Raw genomic sequence first — 21,721 nt, 5'->3', positions numbered from 1 at the left:
GTTTGGTCCTTTTTTAGGTGGGCCCATGTCAGTTTAGTCCTTTGGGAAAACGCCTTTACTGTTTGGTCCATAATTATTTAAAAATATTAAATGGACAAAAGTACCCTTCAGTGTTAATTTTTACTTATTTTTTTGTAGCAGTTCATTCGTCAAAATGAACTCCTGTTAATTTCTACTTACTTTTTCAAAAATCACCTATATAAACCAGAGTTCATTCCAGAAATGAACTCCATATAAAAACCTAAAAAAACAGAGTTCATTACAGAAATGAACTCCATATAAAAACCTAAAAGAACCAGAGTTCATTCCAGAAATGAACTCCATATAAAAACCTTAAAAAACCAAAGATCATTCCAGAAAAGAACTCCATATAAAAACCTAAAGAACCAGAGTTCATTCCACAAATGAACTCCATATAAAAACTCCATATAAAAACCTTAAAAAACCAGAGTTCATTCCAGAAATGAACTCCATATAAAAACCTAAAAGAACCAGAGTTCATTTCAGAAATGAACTCCATATAAAAACCTAAAAAAATAGAGTTTATTTCAGAAATGAACTCCATATAAAACCTAAAAGAACCAGAGTTCATTCCAGAAATGAACTCCATATAAAAACCTAAAAAAAAAGAGTTCATTTATGGAATGAACTGCAACATCATCATCTTCATCATCTTCGTCTTCTTCAACAACAGCATCAAACATCATCGTCTTCAAAACAGCGCCAGCAACATCATATTCATCATGTTTATCGTCTTCAACACGAGCAACAAACATAAAACAAATCAAGATCGTCATCAAAATCTAGATCTTCAACATAAAAAATCAAGATCTTCGTCTTCAACATCTTCATAATCAAAATCAAGATCTTCGTCTTCAACATCTTCATAAAAATCAAGATCTTCAACAACAACGACGGATTTCGTCGTAAATCGTCTTCATCATATATAACCGCAACATCAAGAAATAACATGATTTCATCTTCATCATCGTAAACCCTAAGTTCATCTTCAACATCACCAACATGAGCAGCAACAACGTATTCAACAGTAGCAGGAAGAAAAAGAAGAAAAAATAATGGAGACGCCATTATTACCAAGAAGAAAAGAAGAAGAAGAAAAAAGAAAGAGATTAGATCTAAAAATAAATATGAGAGAGAAAGTAAATCTAAAAAAGATTTTTTCTTTACTGATTCTTGTATATATGTGGCACCAAAAGGGTATTTCTGCCACTACCTAGTGACAATTACATCATCCTAGGACCAAATCATTATTTCTAGGACCAAAACTATAATTTATATTTCCAAATAGGACCAAACAGACATTTGACTAGGTCAAATAGACTAGACTCTCTCTAATATATTATTTCTAGGACCATATAGTATTTCTTACTTATCAAACAGAATGAACTTCTGTATGAAAATAAGTAGAAATTAACACAGAATGATATTTTTGTCCGTTTTATATTTTCAAATAATTATATACCCAAAAAAAAATAATAAGTTTTACGAAAGGACCAAAAAGACTTGGACCACTTTAAAAAGTACCAAACTTAAATTAGGACACCCCTCAACACTTCATAAGTCATTACTCATCAGTATCAAAAGCTTAAAAGTTCAAACCCTAATTCTAGGGTTTAAGCAGAGAGCTTCTTTTCCCAACTAAAAACCTCTCCGTTCTCCCCTATAATTTTTCCATATAATGAACTTCTACTACTATTGCTTGAAAATAAACTTGCGTAGAGCTTTCTTGAAACCCTAATTTCTTTATCAAGAAATGGTTGGATTTTCTCACGTCATTAACAACCTAAAACCTTCCAAAAACATCAAACAAGAAGAACCTCTTCCCGACCCTGATTTCCCTGAATATTCAACACCACTAGTTAATTCTTCTATACCTGATTTCGATTTCATAGACGAGTGGCTTAAAGAAACTGATTCCATGGATACCCAAGTTTCGCTTAAGAATGACGAAGCTGCTAATGGCGGGAATCCCATTGAAGTGAAAACTGAGCTGTTATGTTCTATGGAAATTCCTGTAGTTCAAGAAACTTGTAAAGAATCAATTGGTATTGATTCTTCTATTGAGATAGCGTTGGAGAAAGTTAGTCTAGTTGGAACCTCTGAGAGTTCTGATATTCTTGATATGAACAGCGAGGCTGTCGTTACCTCTGGAAGTAGGGATTGTTTGCTTGAAAAGAATTTGATGGTGAGCGAAGGAGGAGGGAATCCCATTGAAGAAACTGATTCCATGGATACCCAAGTTTCGCTTAAGAATGACGAAGCTGCTAATGGTGGGAATCCCATTGAAGTGAAAACTGAGCTGTTAGGTTCCATGGAAATTCCTGTAGTTCAAGAAACTTGTAAAGAATCAATTGGTATTGATTCTTCTATTGAGATAGCGTTGGAGAAAGTTAGTCTAGTTGGAACCTCTGAGAGTTCCGATATTCTTGATATGAACAGCAAGGCTGTTGTTACCTCTGGAAGTAGGGATTGTTTGCTTGAAAAGAATTTGATGGTGAGCGAAGGAGGAAGGAATCCCATTGAAGAAACTGATTCCATGGATACCCAAGTTTCGCTTAAGAATGACGAAGCTGCTAATGGCGGGAATCCCATTGAAGTGAAAACTGAGCTGTTAGGTTCTATGGAAATTCCTGTAGTTCAAGAAACTTGTAAAGAATCAATTGGTATTGATTCTTCTATTGAGATAGCGTTGGAGAAAGTTAGTCTAGTTGGAACCTCTGAGAGTTCCGATATTCTTGATATGAACAGCAAGGCTGTTGTTACCTCTGGAAGTAGGGATTGTTTGCTTGAAAAGAATTTGATGGTGAGCGAAGGAGGAGGGAATCCCATTGAAGAAACTGATTCCATGGATACCCAAGTTTCGCTTAAGAATGACGAAGCTGCTAATGGCGGGAATCCCATTGAAGTGAAAACTGAGCTGTTAGGTTCTATGGAAATTCCTGTAGTTCAAGAAACTTGTAAAGAATCAATTGGTATTGATTCTTCTATTGAGATAGCGTTGGAGAAAGTTAGTCTAGTTGGAACCTCTGAGAGTTCTGATATTCTTGATATGAACAGCGAGGCTGTTGTTACCTCTGGAAGTAGGGATTGTTTGCTTGAAAATAATTTGATGGTGAGCGAAGGAGGAGGGAATCCCATTGAAGAAACTGATTCCATGGATACCCAAGTTTCGCTTAAGAATGACGAAGCTGCTAATGGTGGGAATCCCATTGAAGTGAAAACTGAGCTGTTAGGTTCTATGGAAATTCCTGTAGTTCAAGAAACTTGTAAAGAATCAATTGGTATTGATTCTTCTATTGAGATAGCGTTGGAGAAAGTTAGTCTAGTTGGAACCTCTGAGAGTTCTGATATTCTTGATATGAACAGCGAGGCTGTTGTTACCTCTGGAAGTAGGGATTGTTTGCTTGAAAAGAATTTGATGGTGAGCGAAGGAGGAGGGAATCCCATTGAAGAAACTGATTCCATGGATACCCAAGTTTCGCTTAAGAATGACGAAGCTGCTAATGGCGGGAATCCCATTGAAGTGAAAACTGAGCTGTTAGGTTCTATGGAAATTCCTGTAGTTCAAGAAACTTGTAAAGAATCAATTGGTATTGATTCTTCTATTGAGATAGCGTTGGAGAAAGTTAGTCTAGTTGGAACCTCTGAGAGTGCTGATATTCTTGATATGAACAGCGAGGCTGTTGTTACCTCTGGAAGTAGGGATTGTTTGCTTGAAAAGAATTTGATGGTGAGCGAAGGAGGTGGGAATGACGTTTCTTTGGTTGATGATCCGACAAAATCAGATAATAATGTCGATGAAGGTGATAAAGAGAGTAGTGAGATAGTTAAAGATAGCAAAGATGGTGATGATAGTAGTGAGTCTGAGTCTGAGTCTGAGGATGATGATGAAGAGTCCGAGGATGAGTCATCTTCAAGTAGTGATTCAAGTGATGAAGAAGAGGAGGAAGAGAAGATGGCTGATGTTGAAGAAGGTGAAATTAAGGATTTAGAGGAGTTGATTGGGGAAAGTGATGGAGACGAGAAAGGGTTTTCAGTGAAAGGACCTATTAAGTCCAAGAATGAGGTTCAGGTATATTTTATGTATCTTTCTCAATTTCGTTAATCTTGAACTAGGTATAGATTTGCTAATTGAAGTCAGATACCACATGATGGCTTTACAATCATATTATGTTCTCTAATTATGTTATTATATATAGTTCCATTGCAATGTGCTGCATCTGCAGTTAGTTGTAACTGGTCAAATTTATGTTACTACTAACCACATACTTGTATTGCAGGATCTTCCTCCAGTTCCAAAAGTGGATCTCACCTTGGAACCACATCACCAGACATTACCTGTGGGAGTTGTACTGACTGTAAGTTTGCATGACATTATTATACGCATTCATTCTAAATGTGTCAACTAGATGATTTATGTTGCTGCTTGTTGTTGACTTAATATTTCACTAGAAAACTGTAATTTTGTACAACAGTATTATGCGCATTGCATTCTACAATTTCCTTCTAAATGTGTCAACTAGATGATTTATGTTGCTGCTTGTTGGTTGGAATGATTGACTTAATATTTCACTAGAAAACTGCAAGTTTGTATAACTACATTATAAACAGCGCATTCTATGATATCCTTCTAAATATGTCAACTGGATGATTTATGTTGCTGCTTGTTGTTTTGTCAAATATTTCACTTGCTTAGGTGAAGTACAAATTTCTAAGATACTGATGTTTTTGCTTGCGAACTTTCAGATGATGGATGCTAAAGTTATTGTAGAAGGGGTAGAGAAGCACAATCCTCTCAATGAAGGCTCTATCCTTTGGATAACAGAATGCAGATCAGTGCTTGGATTGGTGGATGAAATTTTTGGGCCTGTTAAGAACCCGTACTACGTTGTTAGATACAATTCAAAAGAGGAAGTCCCTGCTGGAATTTCTGAAGGTACCCTAATCTCCTTTGTTGTGGAGTTTGCGGATCATGTCCTCAATGACAAAAATATTTACAAGAAGGGGTATGATGCATCTGGTGAGAACGATGAGGAGTTGACTGACGAGGCTGAATTTTCGGATGATGAAAAGGAAGCTGAGTACAAGAGAATGCAAAGAATGGCAAAGAGGGGTCCTTCAGATGATAAGAAGCATGGGAAGCGGGACTTCGTTGAGAAGAAGAAGTTTCAGCAGAAGCCTAGAAACGTGAACAACAATCAAACTTCATTCCCACCTTCAAGTGTTCCTCATCACCAGATCCATGGTGGTTCCGGTAGTTCTCCATCCCCTTTTGGAACAGGAATGACAAATGATTTTAGGCCTCCCTTTGGCCCATCTACCGCACAGGTCCCACAGGCTCACAGTGGTCCTGCTCCACAGCAGCATTCACTGCGTCCCAACATGGGTCCTGCATTACAACAGCATCCAATGCCCTCCAACATGGGTCCTGCATTACAGCAGCATCTAATGCCCTCCAACATGGGTGCCGCACAACAGCAGCATCCACTGCCTTCCAACATGGGTATCGCACAACAGCAGCATCTACGGCCTTCTAACATGGGTGTCGCACAACAGCAGCATCCACTGCCTTCCAACATGGTCTGGCCAAATGGGCAGCCATATCAGCAGAATGTCGGTTTCGCTAATGGATTTCCCATGAATGCAATGCCGTATGTCTCGTATCAACAACCTCAGCCTTTCTATCAGCCACAAATGTTTACAGGATTCTCAAGTGGGCCCCCAATGCCACAGCATTATAATCCTAGCCAAAGGCCGATATTACAGCCAATGCCATATGGGCCATCAAATATCCCTCCAGGGATGCCACCGGTTATGCCTGTGTTCATGGCCCAACCTGGGTTCAACCAGGGACCTATTCGGATGGGTTTTCAGGGTTTTCCACCACGCCCACACATGAACCCTGGAGAACAAGGAGTTCCACCCCAGGGATCACCCAATGAACATCATATGAATGTGGGAGAACAAGACACTCAGTCTCAAGTACAAGGACCATCAAATGATCAGATTAACGGAGTGCAACCACCTTCAACACAAGGCAATTTTTCAGCTCAGAATAGGTTTAATAATCGGGGAGCACCACGTGGAAGAAGACCATATCGGCGAGGCGGTGGGAGGGGTCGACATTAAACGAGGTATTTTTTCCTTATTCTTAGAATTGTAGTGCTCTATGACCTGTCATCATGTGTATTTTTATTACCAATTATTAAATTGCACTTAAGCATAGATTGTACATCTGCCTTATGGTAATCCAGAGTAGGTTCTACACCATGGGTTGCTCAAACCAGGTAAGGAGAAACCCTCACTAAAAATGCATCATATATTGTGTTGTAAATATATAGTTCCTTGTACAAATAGCAATATGTATTATTTTATCAGTGTCTGTTTTTGAAACAGTTAAATAGAGTTTCTTTTGAGTTAAGACTGTTTATGTTCAAGTTGGTGCTGAGAGTGCCTGATTGTGGTTGCCAAATACCCTGTTCAAGATCATGGATAACCTGACTCCACCTTGTGCAATCCGTTTGGCTACAATTGGCAGCCTTGAACTGAAGTACTTTTCTGTGGAAGACAAATATAACCATATTAGTAGAAGAACTAGTTATTATCCCTAAGAGTTTTACCAAGATAGTGAAACTTTCAGTATACTGCTGACCAAGTAATTAGTGATGTGTTTTTTCTTATGACAATATCATGTCTTCTTATCTATTTTGGGTCTGAAAATTAGGTCTGAAAAAAGGGTAATTCTTTTTACAAGAACACAAGGATTTAAGATATGGGATTTGTGCTTAAATTTCTTTCTTTCTTGCAGGCTATCAGGAGACCTAGATATCTTACCTGCTAGAGTTTCTCCTGGTGTGACACCTTTGTAACCCCACTTGCAAGCTAAGCTTATGCTCTCTGCAGCATATCTACATACACAATTATCGGCAAACAATGAAGATGGACAATTTCAATTGAGTGGTACTTGAAACAAAGTAAGAGGCTAAGGAATTTTCAACTTGTACTCACTTCTTTGGGCAGGAGAAAAGATCGTCACATTCTCCCCAAGATGACATATCATCTGACCAGATCCCCTGTATTTTGTACAAACTCAAAGCACACAAGTAAACTACATGAGTTTGTAATATTACAAGTTTTAACTTGAAAAAATGTGGTTGATGAGTTAACTATTACACTTGTGAAATTCTTTTCTATGTCTTCCTGAAAGAGTTCCACATCATTGTCGTATAATTCTTTTGCCGCTGTAAGGATAATTTCCCTGTCCCAAACCTGAAACAGCATTTGTAAAGCTTGTCAGGTCAGGTAAGTAGCAAGTATGATGCCCTTCACAGCCCTTGTTATGTTGACGCAGTTTCAAGGTGCCTCATATAGTCACCGGAAGTAGCACTCACATGATGAAGGTTAGATTTGTGTTTATACCACCGTAGCTGTATTGTGTTTCCACCTTCATCGGTTGTAAATCCTGCATGCAAAGGCTATTCAAAGGGGACAAAATGGAGTTAACATTTTGTTTTTGAAACTAAAAAGTGCAGAATTGAAAAACTTAAGGGCGTCTGAGGAAGTTATGTTCAAGAACCTGATGAATGTCTCCCATAAAATGTGATAAGAATAATAAGGCCTCGGTCATATTATCTGCAGATTAAGATAATAGAAAAAGCATGAGCTATACCGATGATGACTTGAATTTCACAAAAGTGTGGGGGATTACATCGTCTATCTGAGGATCCTTCTTTGTAGTGCATCAACTGAGATGTGAAATTCTGTATGGCACCTGCTACACACATATCCTTTGTTCCATGTGGATCATGACAGTCTCCTATATGTTCATTCAGCCAGACGTAGAAATATGTTCATTCAGCCAGACGTAGAAAGATTTATAGTCGATGTAAAGAAATTGAAAGGCGGAACCCAAAGTAAAGCAATTCAAAAGTGGAGAAGCAAACAACTTACTTGAATAATCAAAGGTGCAAGCGTTATCAGGAGTATCGATGAAATGAAGAGAACTAGTCCAACGATATTTATACCAATGCCGAATTTGGTCAGGCCAAGTACAGAGGGCTGATAAGTCACCATTCACGTAGTCAGGTAGCAAACTCCTCACAGCTTCTGCTGCATCGTCCTCTAAAAGAGACTTAAACCAATTTAACAATAATCAATCATTAGTTCGGTTGCGGAGGCATTCAGGCCTTCAAAGAGCAACTCTCTTAGTTTTACTGCAGCTTATAACCGTATTAATTAATGTTTATTCTATGGTCTGCATTTATGGGAGTTTCTGCTTAATCTTGGTGAAAATCAATACATGTGGAACGGTAACGCTGGAGATTTATGGGACTGGTAGTTTTACAGATAGAAATATTCTTACATTTTTTGCTCACTGTATTATTGTCTGGGTTCAAGAACAACAACAACAACAACAACAACAACAAAAAAAAAAAAAATGTTGCGTAGTGGTGCAAAATCAAAAATAAATGAAACAACAATCAAAATTGTGGGCAACCACCCCGAGTGAGTGAACAGGATTAGTATTCCCGTGGAATTCAGAATCTCAGTTACCTGTGCAATCCGGCACGTCATGATGTGACCCTCTTTGCTCCAGGCATGAACTCCAGGTGCCCCTATTAAAACAATCCCGAACACACAAATATGTATCCATACTGACAATTTCACTAAACCTCCAGAATTCCCCATTTACTCCGACCAGTTACACTCTCTCTGAATTACTTACTGGGAAATTTCAGCTCTAGAAAATTAAAAATCTGATATGAATCTGCGAATGTAAAGTTTGTAGGATGCATACATGCTTATGTAATGGACAATAATATATACAGATGAGACGAGGTTATCGTTGAGTACAAGTTTCATGTTGTGATTTTTTTGAGTGTCCCAAAAGCATGAGTTTCCAATTTAAGGAATTAATAAAGCATATACTGGAGGAATAGCAAAAGATCTTCACACTAAAATTATTAGATATCCCATTAATAGTCGATCTTTTTACAGATAATGGCTTGTTTTGCAAGAGATCAAACACAACACTCTTTAGGTTGGCAAATTTTGACGTTACAGAAAGTTAAAGTTACAAAAGTTTCTCGCTCCCCCATCACTCTCTGAACTCTCCATGCTTTAAGCTTCTGAGATCAACATTTGGGGTTTAAAAATGCGATTGAGAGTACTGGCTAAGCGGACCCCAGCTTGGGCTAACCTTTTCTCCACGATAGGCAACCTTGACAAGAAGTAAAAGCCTACAAAACCATACCCATGGATGGAAACAAGTTAGGGATACAGGCAGGAAATATTATTGCAAATAAAATCGAGTTATGCCCCAACAAAAAGATGTTTCACCCGAATCATGATTTGTACATGTTAAGCATTCAAATAAGTGGATTAGGGTTACAGAGCACTGGATTACGATAATTAGTTCCCATGCGCATACTGAATTTAAACTGCTTAATCTAACATGAAATGATCAGAGATCCACTGCTCCTTCATACCTGACAAAGTGCTTCCTGGTGTGGCACCCTTGTATGCATATTTGCAAGCCAGTTTAATACTCTCAGAAGCATACCTGCAACATCAACAAGTTACATAACTTTTGGTTATGTTTTGGGTCTTCAAAGCACAAGTCCACAAATAAAAGATAGAACTGATATAACATAAACGAATACAAATACCGTTATCTTAGACATTCGTTTTTTCTTGTATTTTCTTATAGCTATCTATCTTTTAAAAGCTATGATATGTCAGCATATCAACTGATACCACTTCAACCAATGTAAAGAGGAAATACTTACGGGTCAGGACACACAGTATCTGCTGAAGCACAATTTTCCCACGAGGAGATGTCTGCTGACCAATCATCCTGTTATGAATAGCAAAGAGAAAAACTGAGTGCAAGAGAAGTGCATATGTACACATTCCCTCTAAACACACTAGGATAAGCAAGCAAGGATAATTAATAGATTCAAAAGCTTAGCTCAAGCATCAGAAACACAACTCTTCATCTTAAAGCTTCTAATCAGACATATTAGATTTTGCTTTATAATATCTTGAAATACAAGGATAGCTCAGGCTGTTGGGGAGGAACCCCAGGTAACTTTGACATAATTCTCCCTTCCATGGAGAATAAATTGGTTTTTCATGTCTACTGGAAATTATCAGGATGTTTCTGTTCTTTGAACATGCTTATTTGGGTTGATTCCTGGAGATATCCTTTTTATAATCTTTATCTGAAGAATACTTCTATTGCTTTTCTAAGACATTTCCCTTTTATTTTATATAGCCTTCATGGGGTTGAAGAGGAAAGAGTACAAGCATGATTGAATTATGGGAATTAACTAGAATCAGCTGGTTGAGCATGTATTTTGTGTGCAACAACAAAGAAGTTAGAAGAGAGGAAAGAATACCTTAATGTTCCTTTGAATGGCTTCTATCATGAGTGCAAAATCTGAGTTGTAGAAAAAGCTCTCAGCAGTCTCAATAATCATGTTATCCCATATCTGCAAATGCAAATAAACCAGCATAAACAAAACCAAATAGAAGCAGTAGCGGAAAATCAAGTATAAAGACCAAATCCTGCGCCCCTGCACCTCAAAAGATAGAGATAGGAATAAGTTTACCCAAAGCTGATTAGCATCTTTCTTATCGGTGTGCCTAATACCCCGAATAAATATTTGAGGCAAGACTCAGAGAGTGATCAAGAAAACAAATACAAGGAACTACTAGACATCTCTTGTCAGCTAACCTATCAACGAGGGAGCATTTAAGTTTCTGTTTCAATTTCGAAAGGTACGAGCTGTAGGGGAATGGCATAAAAGATTCCTTTGCACGAGGCATCTCATTCGGATGCTGAGATATGCGAGGTTTTGTAGATGTAACATAAGAATGATAAAAAGACAGAATCACAGAAAGAAACGGAGGTCGGAAGGAAGCAATAGGCACTTACATGATGTAAGTTGGTCTTTCGTCGGAACCAACGGATCGGTATTGTGTTTCCACCTAAATCTCCAAGGAAACCAACATGTAGAGGCTGCCACGGTAAGTTGAAGAAACAATTAGAATGTCACAGCCTTACAAGACTCACTTTGTAATATTGAAGAACGTAAAGCCTAAAATTACGCAACAATTAAAAATAGGATAATGCACCAGATTTATTCACGAAACTTATACATGCAAACCAAACAGAAAACACTTCTGAAACCAAACTGATTTTGCGTATGTACAAATAGCTTCTTTAGTAAACTTCGTCTATGTGGTTAATATTTTGGCTCTGGATCATCCAGAAACCTTGCAGTAGTAGAGGAACATGCCTGAGCGGGAATTTATTGGTTATTTCGTCATATTTTTCCATTACTCTACAAAGAGCAAACCTGGTGAACATCCCCAATAAAATGTGATAAGAACATGAGTGCTTCCGTCAAATTATCTGTATTTTAGAAAGGAAGCATTTTGTTTAATTCACATTGTAAAGCACTATGAAAGATAAACAAGAATAGCAGCCAGAGGCCCCGATAAGACACCAAAAAGTACTAACACTGTGGTACTTACATTTCCAATCTGAGAGGGAGCCCTCATAAGTCTGTAGTTGCATAGTGTAATTGTAAATTCCACCTGTAACACACCTGTCTTTATGCCCACCCGAGTCATGGCAATCTCCTGTGAAGCAAAATAACAGAAGTTCACCTTTATAGAGGAGCAAGCAACAGATTTCAAACAGGCAACACAGAAGAAAGAGAAAACCTACTGCAGTACTCATAGTTACACCTGAAATCTGGTGTATCAACATAGTGTAGAGGTCCGCTCCAGCGATAATGGAAACGAACCTCATCAGCCCAGGAGCATACAGCAGCAAGTTCACCTTGAGCTATTTCTGGGAGCAACATTTTCACAGCAGCAGCAGCATCTTCAGTAAGTAGCCCCTGAATCATCCAAACATAGACTATTGCAACTAATGCTCTTTTGCTCTTTTCTAAAATATCTTTAGCAGTTGTATATTATAAATGATCATCAACCCATACAACTAGTTATAGACTTTATCAGAAGGCGGTATTGCCAAGATTGATGAACGAGACTCACCTCGGCTATTTTACAAATTGCATAGTGGCCTTCCTTTCCCCAACCTAGAATTCCCGGAAGCAATTGTAGAAGAAGAAAGGTCGTCCCAAAAAAGAAGAATCTAGAGCCAATCATTTCTGCCGGATAACAGTTCATATCTTGAAACACATCAAAAATTCATTTTACAAGATCATAACTCCTAATCTACTACGTCCTACCTATCTAACTTTCTTGTATCAACTATCAAATTACCATACCAGCTCCTCTATTTAGGTCTGAGAAGAAAGCTAAACACCATTGTTTAACATAAACACAGGAAATTCATTGCGAAACTGCAATGATTTATCACACAACTTCATTAACAAAACCATCCATACTCTTACTTAACTCAGCACAAATTAGCTAGAAATACAAAAAAGTCAAAGAGTAAACGAATCCAAGAAGTAAAACCCTAGACTGTACTGTATTAATAAACTTGAAAAGTGGAAAATTACCTGAAAACTGAAATAAGCGATTTGATCTAGCTAGAGTAGGGTTTTTGATTGATTATTATGGGTGATGAGTCAACTTCCACGGTTTTGCGTCTGTGTTTTTCAACTCCAGTAACTGAATCGGATACTTAACCAGCCAATAATTAGACGATTTTTCTTTGCTACGTATGTGGCCTGGAGCAGCCACTACTATACTATTACTATGGTAACCAAATTTGCCCAATGTTGCTAAGACTTGGCTATTGAACACTAGAAATGTACAACATGCGTTAGGCAAGTCTTAGCTCGTGAAAATTCTGAGTATTCGGGCAATTAGGATTCATGTATTCGGCCAATATAGCTTTTTTTATCTCTTGATTCTCATTACAATTTAATTTCTTTGTGGGATATCTGATATACATATTTTTGAAATTTTCCAAACTAATCAGCTCGATTTATGTTGAAGAAATGTACTCAATTTTTCTTGTTGACCGGAAGCAGAAGAAATGTATATCGTCCTAAAAAAGTACGTATAAACAAACAGGCATAAACAGTAGCTCCCGATTGGCGACAACTCGTTAGCCCCTGACTGTGACAGACCACTTAGACATGGCATAAACAGTAGCTCCCGATTGTAGGTTTCTCTCCCACTCCTCTCCATAAAGAAATGAACTTTCCATGCTTCAAGCTTCTGAGATCAACATCTGAGTTTTAAATATGCGGTTGAGGGTACTGGCTAAGCGGACTCCAGCTTGTGCTAGCCTTTTCTCCACAATGGGCAACCTCGAAAGGAAGTATTCATCTAAAAAATAACAATTATCAGAAGAAAAAAAATAAAGTATATGTGCGGGAATTATATCATTCCAAATCAAACTGTCCCGCTCATGAGGCATGATCTATGCATGCATTCAAATAATTGGGTTTGAATAAGAACACTGGATTTTGTTATAGAACTTAGCCATGAGAATAACTAATGCCCAAGTGTGCTGTCAATTCAAACTGCTTTATCTAACAAGTAACGATCAGAGATCCATCTTCATACCTGACAAAGTGCTTCCTGGTGTAGCGCCCTTGTACGCATATTTGCAAGCCAAATCAATACTTTCAGAAGCATACCTGCAACAAGAAGTTCATTCTTTCATTTATAAAGCAGTTTAAGAAAACCTGCCAATGATAAGTATCAAGTATTAACAGAGGCTTTTCTTATTTAAGTATTGACAATTGTTTTTCTTCTAATTCCTTATTGCCGCTTATCTTTTATAACTATGGTCTGAGATCATATCATCATCTAAAAGTTTTCATTAATAGACACAAGTTATGTATAGAGGAAGATGAATAAGAAGAACTCTTACGGGTCTGGACAAATGGTATTGATTGAGGTGCAATTTTCCCACAAGATGATGTCTTCTGACCAAGTGTCCTGTTATGACGAAGATAGAGAAAATTAATGGCGAAAGAAATGCACATAAAACCTCTAGGAAACTAGGATAATGGATAATCAAGCAGGGGGGTGATAAACTTTCAAAGCTATATCCTAAGCTTCACATGCACAAATCTCAATCTTTAAACAAGTAAACTGACATTTTAGTTTGTTTGTAAGAAATCTTGAACTATAAGGAAACGTCAGGACAAGCATTCTTGGATGTCTTTTTGTAAACATTCTTCAATTAATCTACATTTTGAAATATAATTTCTTTCTTTCCTAATCTTATCTTCTGTTTTCTATTACAAAGTACTCATGGGGTTGAAGAGGAGCAGACTAACATATTTGGATCGAAAGATTCCAATTAGAACAGCTTGAGCATATCTTTTGGTTCAAACAACACAAAAGTTAATGTGAAAGAAATGAATACCGTAATATTCTTATTAATGGATTCTATCATGATTGCAAGATCAGAGTTGTAGAAAGACTTCATGGCCGTTTCAATAATCATGTTATCCCATACCTGCAAATATATCAGTACATAAGCAAGTCAAGTATAATAATCAAATCCAACATCATGCACTTCAATAGGGTGAGAGACAGGTAGGATTAGTCAAAATTTATAGCACCTTTCATGATGCTGGTACCTATCTAATAAGCAACCAAGAAAAAAAAACTAACTGCTAGACATCTCCTATCAGTCAACTACCAGTGAGGCATAAAGTGAGTTTCTGTTCTAGTACTAAAGAAATAAGATCTACAGGGGTATATCTAACAGACATCTTTACACGGACTCCAGTTCATATAGGACATTGGGACCTGTGAGTTTTGTGCGTGTAACAGAAGAGCTATAACAGGATTATACAAGCAAGAGATGTTCAAAACAGAAAAAATGGTCACTCACACGATGTAAGTTGGTTTGTAGTCCAAACCAGTGGACAGATATAGTGTTTCCACCTAAATCTCCACGAAAACCAGCATGTAAAGGCTGCATAACAAGAAGAAAAAAACTTGTTAAGAGAGAATTGATTTTGAATCCTCCAACATACAGATATACGAATCGCGTGTTTCCTCCAGGGGCTGAATATTATCATTTTATGGCTCTGGGTCATCGAGAAAATAACCCACCATTTATGCAGTCATTCTGCAGCACTAGAGGCACATGGCTGACATGGAAATTTTCCAGGAAAACCACTTCTGGGTCATTATCAACAAGGCACAGCCTTTTTAGTAAATTTGTTAACATTCATTTAAGTGGGAATTTCTCTTGTTATTGGATTTATGAAAGCAAACCTGATGGGCATCCCCGATAAAATGTGATAGGAACATGAGTGCTTCCGTCAAATTATCTGTGTTTAAGGAAGTGAAGATTTTGTTTATGTCACATTCTAAAACATACAGAAAGATAAACAAGAGTTGCGGCACAGCGGCAGAATATAGTACTAAAGTAATGGTAATTACATTTCCGTTCTGAAGTGGAGCACTGATAATTCTGTAGCTGCATGGTATAGTTGTTAATTCCACCGATGGCACACCTATCTTTATCTCCACTTGAGTTATGGCAATCTCCTGCGAAGAAAAAAAATATCATCAAAATAAAAGACAAGTGAGCAGAAAATTTCAAATTAAGCAACACAGGAGAAGAAGAAACCTACGACAGTATTCATAGTTACACCTGAACTCTGGTGTGTTAACAAAGTGCAGTTCTCCGCTCCAGCTGTAATGAACACGAATCTCATCCGCCCAGGAGCATACAGCAGCAAGTTCTCCTTTAGCAATCTCAGGGAGCAACATTTTCACAGCAGCAGCAGCATCTTCAGTAAGTAGCCCCTGAAATGATCAAACATAGATTATCTCAATGATGCTATTTTACTCTTTCACAAATATTTTTGGCAGTTGCAAATAGTAAGTGATTGTCAGAAAATGGCGGAAAGACTAATGAAAGGTGATGTGACTCACCTCCGCTATCTTGCAAACTGCATAGTGGTCTTCCTTTCCCCAACCTACAACTCCTGGAAGCAATTGTAAGAGAACAAATGCCGTCCCAAAAAAGAGGAAATTGGATTGAATCATATCTGCTAAAAAACAACATGACAAAATGGTATGTTCAATACACAATGCGCAGCACCATGAAAATACCAGTAATCTTTCCCCTAGAGTATGAGGTTCAATAAAGAGAAAACAAACAACAATCTTTTTATTTGCTTCCATGAAATCAAAACACTGTCTGATAAAAATCTCAATCAGTACTATTCTACTAAAACGACCGATTTCCAGACCTGACAAGGTAAATGAGAAACCCTAAATTACACCAATCCTTGTTCTGTCCTTTTTACTCTGTCTGTTGGGACCTGAGAGATCGAGATACTGTGAATCTACCAATGAAAGTCAACGGAGTAATAATTAGCTACAAATACAAAAGTCAAGAATATAAGAATCTAAGAACTACAAACCTTAAAAGTAGGGGTGTCAACTGGTACGGGTCCTCCCGGTATCACTAGACTCGGACCCGGACCCTATTTATAAAGGTCGGGTCCGGTTCCTAACGGTTCCGGCTCCGGTTCCTAAATTTGTGGATTCAGAATCGAACCCGTTTAAATACCCGGGTACCCGTCGGTTCCGGGTACGCATTGGGTCTAAAGAAAACTATTTAAAAAATCTCAAAAACTTAATATATTTATCTTTTTAGCTTGGATTTAAGTAATTTTTATAAAAAATTATTATTATGAATAAAGATTAAATGTAAGAGAAAAAATTTAAATGAGTAAAATATCAAAGCTAAAACTAGAAAAAATACTTATAATTTTGCTAAAAACATGAATAAAAGAATGAATAAACGGGTACCCAATGGATATTACCCGTTTGGACCCGTTTAAATTCGGGTCCAATCGGGTAATTACCCGCCGGGTCCTAAGTAGCTAATGGGTCCAACTTTAGGACCCGGAACCGGACCCTAATATACCGGGTCCGGATAATGGGTACCCATTGACAGCCCTACTTAAAAGAGTACTGCATTAGTAAAATTCAGAGTGCAAAATTACGTGAAATAATGTTGGGATCCTACTCCCAAATTGGTTAGATGGAGCTTAATTGATAGTTTATAAATCAATGGGTTCCCTCTTCTATTCAACCGGTTTTCGAGTTGAGTTCTACCCATGGACTTATGATGAGTTTAGGGTTGGTATCCTAACATTTGGTATCAGAGCCAACCACCACGACCCATGCTCGCTCCACGGAAGGAGTGACCTATAGGCTAGATTAAAGTGTTGGGGCACCTATGTATGGGCGTAGTTGTCACCCGCATTGAATACGGATAGGAGAGTGAAGCCTCCATAAAAGAAAGGGCTACCTTCGGGTCAGTGTCGATAGAATGGGCCAACGAGGACGTTGGGTCTGGAAGCATGGTGGGATGTTGGGATCCTAGTCCCACATTGGTTAGATGGGGCTTAATTGGTAGTTTATAAGTCAATGGGTTCCTTCTTCTAGTCAACCAGTTTTCGAGTTGAGTTCTACTCATGGGCTTATGATGAGTTTAGGGTTGGTACCCTAACAAATAATCAATCAATACATACATTCATACATATCTGATTTCTCTGGTTGGGGTTTTGAGCAGAACAGAGTTAGAAAATAAATCGGCAGAAACAAATAACCCGCTAATAAATTGAACGTTTTTGATCGCATGATGCCTAAGATCAAGCAAGTAGCTGCCACATGTCAACACTAGATCTGGTTGACGTGACTGAGAACATGGTTTTTAAAAGCGTACTAGGTTAGTGCCCTTAATACGCACGGAGCATTTTTCTTTTATTTGGTATGTGCCCTGTTCCGATGCATTTTGATTTTGTGTCGTCCTGAGTGACAGTCAATGTCGGCATTGAAATTAGTATGAATATAATGCCGGTACCGAGTTACGTTATTGAATTTTTGATGAATACCATGTCGGTAGTCGGTTGCGGCATTGAATTTATTATGAATACTACAAAACTAAAATCACCAGAAACTGAATGTTTAGTACCGGCATTGAAGAATAGGATGAATACCATGCCGGTACATGTCAAGGCATTGTTTTAAATTTTTTCGACTATGCCGGTAGTGTTGTTTTAATATACAGGAAAACTCTAGGAATTTGTTAACAGTACCAGCAGTGAAATTAGGATGAATACTATGTCGGTATGTGGTTACGACATTGTTTTGAATTCTTACGTCTGTGCCGGCAGTGCTCTTTTAGTATCCATGAACAACCTAGGAATTACCGAAGACTACCGGCATTATCGACAATTATTCGACAATGCCGGCATCGTGTCCCGGCATACTGTTTTTGTTAAACTACTATGTCGTTTCTTGGTCTCGGCATGGTCGATATTTCGTGAATCAATGTCGGTACTGATAATTCTATGCCGTTATTTAGTATATCTATGCCGACATCAAATATGGTTGTGAGTTGTCTTATAATTATTTAGGGCTAAACCAAGGAAGCTGATAAAGCAAAAGCTAAAGATGTTGGCATTAAGAAAAGAAAGAAGAACGATCTTGGTACTCCCGGGTCTCTGCCTCCATGAGGGAAAGAACTTGGTCACAACAAGCGTTTGGGGGCATCTACAAGAGGGGAAAAATAGGAGAGTGGTGGAGACCGTAGAAAACTCGTAATCCGTGAACCTACTGGAACAGTTGAGCACGATGAGCAAGATGAAGAGGAAAGTGGGGAGGAAGATAATGAGGTTGATCCAAGTCAATTAGCAACCCAAAGCGAAGTTTTAGAGGAAGATGGTGGGCCAAGTCAAAAACCGACACAAGGAAAAGGCAAAGTAAAAGTTAAAGGTTCGCACCTTCCTCATACTGATGACATGATACCTGACCTTGATCGTGGTAGAATTTGGGGTGAAGCTCCGGAATTGAAAACGCTATTTGGATACAAGGACACGTGGGCTCGTACTATCTATCAAACCTATGTAAGAATTTTTATCTTGTGCACATGTATTGTTGTGTGTTTATGTAAAATCTCTTAATCGTATTATCTCCTAATTGTAGGATCATAAGAAGGTCGTGCGTGTTTGCGGAAACCAACCCGCGTCTCATTGGGATTTGACTACGGAATGTGAAGAGGTCCAAACATTAGTAAGGGAGTCTGGTTTATATGGTTTGGTTGAAAATTATGTGATGTGTGATTCTGTGACAGTCAATTGCTTCGTCGAAAGGTATCATGGTGAAACTGATACCATGCACTTACTGATTGGGGAGATGACCTTGATCCCTGATGATGCTCAGAACATTCTAGGTTTGAATTTTACCAGCAAATCAGTTGCAGAAGGATATAAGTGTCCGGACCTAGAATGGCCGAAGTTGCACGCTCTGACTAACAAGTTTTTGGGTTGGGACTACAAAACTTCTTTGGAAAGCTTCTATGTATCTAAAAATAGTAGGACAAAGACCATCAAGCTGAATTTCCTTAAGGATAAGTTCGAAAACACGAAGGCAAGAAGTTTGAAATATGTATGGGACCCCGCACAAATTCGTTATACAGCCGTTGTGTTCCTGTTATTCATCTTGGGCACTAAGGTATTCCCTGACGCTAGTGGCAACAGGGTTAGTGCAAACCACCTTCAATACTTAGATCTGTTGGAAGAGGTCTTTACCTATTCTTGGGGCACCGTGGTAATGGTACATTTGATGGCGGAGATGAGAAGGGCCTCTAAGGTTATTACAAACCAATTTACCGGGAATTTTACTTTACTCCAGGTAATTTTGTTTTTAAACTTATGTTCTTATGTATATTGTTCACATGTACCCTTATTTAGAAACAAAATTTACTACTTTTTATATGTACCATTCCATATTGGTATAGGTGTGGGATTATGAACACTTCCCAACATTTTTCACGAACTACAAATTCTTGAAGATCAAAAACCTTTCCGATCCCGAGGATCCTAGAGCTAAGAGATACGAGATCAACAATATTCTGAAACCCGGTAACAATCGTCGACTGACAAATATGAGATTGGCTTTGGACGCGATGACTACCAAAGAGGTTGTGTTCTACCCTTACAAGGAGGATAGAGAGAACCACCAAATTTTGAGGTCTAATAACGTTGCATTTTACAATGGACCGTCGTTCCACCCAAAGGGATACGTTATGGCTGATCCCCAACGTGTCATGCAACAACTTGGATATAAGCAATTACCTTATTCCGAGACAGCCTCTCTTGAGAGTTACGAAGTTGACCGTTCTCTGAGCTATTCAACTACCTTAAAGTTGAAGGTAGAGTATGACCTAATTCCAGAACCAACACATTGGAGGGATAGGGAACCACGTCGTTTGGTAGATATTAGTAACTTGGAGCTTGCGGAAAATGGTGATGAAGCCCACCCCAACTACATGTTTTATTACCTGCAAGAGTCAACCTAATGCAAAAGCTTTGTTTGGGGAAACAAGGAAGGTGGTCATAGCGAAGAAGCAAAAAACCAAGTGATGAACTCTTTAGTTGTGTTTCTTCATTTGGATGGTGGTTGTTACGTTTTGAACAATTTCGAACTTGTTTTTGTTTGTAACTCATGATGAACTCTTTAGTTGTTTGGTTTACTTTTGGTTTATGATACCTGGATTAAGAACATTTAAGCACAATTCAATTGTTTGGTTTATGTTGAACATGTTTAGATTTCTAGTAAAATGTTTTTTTGTAAGTTTTCTTTACACCAAAGGCTACGACATTGAAATGTTTTGGTTAACCAGCGCCGACATATATTCTGGTGTAGATGAGTAATTATTATTGCATGCTGCAACAAACACCGACATTGAATGTTTTTCTAAAAACCATACCGGAAAGTGGGCATGAAAGGGTTCAAGTTCCTTTGTAGAATTTGGACCGTGCCGGCATGGATATATTTATTGAATCCATGTCGGAAATCTGATTTTTTAAAACTTGGACAGTTTTCCAGAAAATCGGCATGGTAAATAAGATATCTTTCCATGCCGGCATTTTGTAAACCCTTCAGAAATTAAATTATTCCAGAATTCCGGCATTGGTTTGGATAAAACTATAATTTCGGGATTGATTATAGATCTGTTACGGATGCTCTTTTTATTTCATTCCTATATAATCTATTACATTACATTTGAATCTTTAAATTAAAACATACTAAAAAACATGAAACTTTAAATTAAAACATACTAAAAAACATGAAATGGAGTACTTTTGGTTTAAGAAGATCTCATAATCTATTTCCATCCCTTTTCAACAATTACGTTTCCTTTGAGCCTTTCGCGAATATTTTCGAAGACATCGTCTGGAAGCTCGGTGTCAAGGACCATCCTCATTGGTTCATCTTCTCTTTCAACATATTCATTTCCCTTCATATAACACCCATCACACCCATCAATAGGATTGCATTGGCCTTTGTGTTTTTCTCTTGATTCCGATAATTCGACAGCTTTGTCTAACCATTGAAACTCTTCGCATTCTGGGTGATTCAAACACCAAGATTCTTCCATTTTCAGCGTCATCAGTTTTTGCAATCCAAAACCGGTGTGTCCCATCACAGTTTCTACACTTCGAATAAATAAAAGGACAGTCCAAGGCTAGATGAGAAGTTGACTTGCAAATTTGACAGCTGCAACGATGAGTCTGTAAGAGAAGATTATATTAGTGATACGTCCTAGTAGAGAAGATTTTAACTTTCCATATATTGTTAGTAATGTTGAATCTACTTACTTTGCAGGTAGAGCTTGATGGTGGTTTGAAAATAGAGCTTGTTGATGAATCTC

General features: G+C 38.0%; 4 protein-coding genes across 5 annotated transcripts; 1 reads left to right on the top strand and 3 right to left on the bottom strand.

Annotated features, from left to right (window-relative positions):
- The first annotated feature begins 1,638 nt into the window (after positions 1 to 1,638).
- On the top strand, positions 1,639 to 7,020 carry LOC113305913. The gene is made up of 4 exons (XM_026554904.1): positions 1,639 to 4,093; positions 4,302 to 4,379; positions 4,768 to 6,155; positions 6,830 to 7,020. The coding sequence occupies exons 1-3, from the start codon at positions 1,775 to 1,777 to the stop codon at positions 6,148 to 6,150; spliced, it is 3,780 nt and encodes a 1,259-aa protein (XP_026410689.1). The 5' UTR covers positions 1,639 to 1,774; the 3' UTR covers positions 6,151 to 6,155; positions 6,830 to 7,020.
- LOC113305918 (endonuclease 1-like) lies at positions 6,197 to 8,824 on the bottom strand. Its single transcript, XM_026554906.1, has 9 exons — positions 8,575 to 8,824; positions 7,972 to 8,152; positions 7,730 to 7,837; positions 7,598 to 7,653; positions 7,413 to 7,496; positions 7,195 to 7,290; positions 7,030 to 7,094; positions 6,856 to 6,929; positions 6,197 to 6,579 (listed from the first exon to the last, which is right to left on the bottom strand). Exons 1-9 carry the CDS (start codon positions 8,707 to 8,709, stop codon positions 6,455 to 6,457), a joined length of 924 nt encoding a protein of 307 aa, XP_026410691.1. The 5' UTR covers positions 8,710 to 8,824; the 3' UTR covers positions 6,197 to 6,454.
- Positions 8,825 to 8,949: 125 nt separating this feature from the next.
- Positions 8,950 to 12,781, bottom strand: LOC113305900 (endonuclease 4-like). 2 transcript variants are annotated; one of them, XM_026554897.1, is made up of 11 exons: positions 12,564 to 12,781; positions 12,327 to 12,401; positions 12,091 to 12,206; positions 11,759 to 11,933; positions 11,563 to 11,670; positions 11,385 to 11,440; positions 10,961 to 11,044; positions 10,422 to 10,514; positions 9,810 to 9,877; positions 9,510 to 9,583; positions 8,950 to 9,260 (listed from the first exon to the last, which is right to left on the bottom strand). In XM_026554897.1, the coding sequence occupies exons 3-11, from the start codon at positions 12,202 to 12,204 to the stop codon at positions 9,142 to 9,144; spliced, it is 891 nt and encodes a 296-aa protein (XP_026410682.1). In that variant the 5' UTR covers positions 12,205 to 12,206; positions 12,327 to 12,401; positions 12,564 to 12,781; the 3' UTR covers positions 8,950 to 9,141. The 2 variants fall into 2 exon arrangements, with proteins under 2 accessions (XP_026410682.1, XP_026410677.1); XM_026554892.1 differs by having other exon boundaries at positions 12,091 to 12,401.
- A 218-nt stretch (positions 12,782 to 12,999) lies between these two features.
- On the bottom strand, positions 13,000 to 16,233 carry LOC113305893 (endonuclease 4-like). Its single transcript, XM_026554886.1, has 9 exons — positions 15,922 to 16,233; positions 15,618 to 15,792; positions 15,424 to 15,531; positions 15,256 to 15,311; positions 14,867 to 14,950; positions 14,393 to 14,485; positions 13,892 to 13,959; positions 13,582 to 13,655; positions 13,000 to 13,341 (listed from the first exon to the last, which is right to left on the bottom strand). Exons 1-9 carry the CDS (start codon positions 16,171 to 16,173, stop codon positions 13,223 to 13,225), a joined length of 1,029 nt encoding a protein of 342 aa, XP_026410671.1. The 5' UTR covers positions 16,174 to 16,233; the 3' UTR covers positions 13,000 to 13,222.
- Positions 16,234 to 21,721: the final 5,488 nt, after the last annotated feature.

This window comes from Papaver somniferum, chromosome 1 (assembly GCF_003573695.1).
Source record: "Papaver somniferum cultivar HN1 chromosome 1, ASM357369v1, whole genome shotgun sequence".
In the NCBI taxonomy this organism is placed as follows: domain Eukaryota; kingdom Viridiplantae; phylum Streptophyta; class Magnoliopsida; order Ranunculales; family Papaveraceae; genus Papaver; species Papaver somniferum.
Note: the sequence above shows the minus strand (reverse complement) of the source record. Positions and strands in the feature narration are given on the sequence as shown.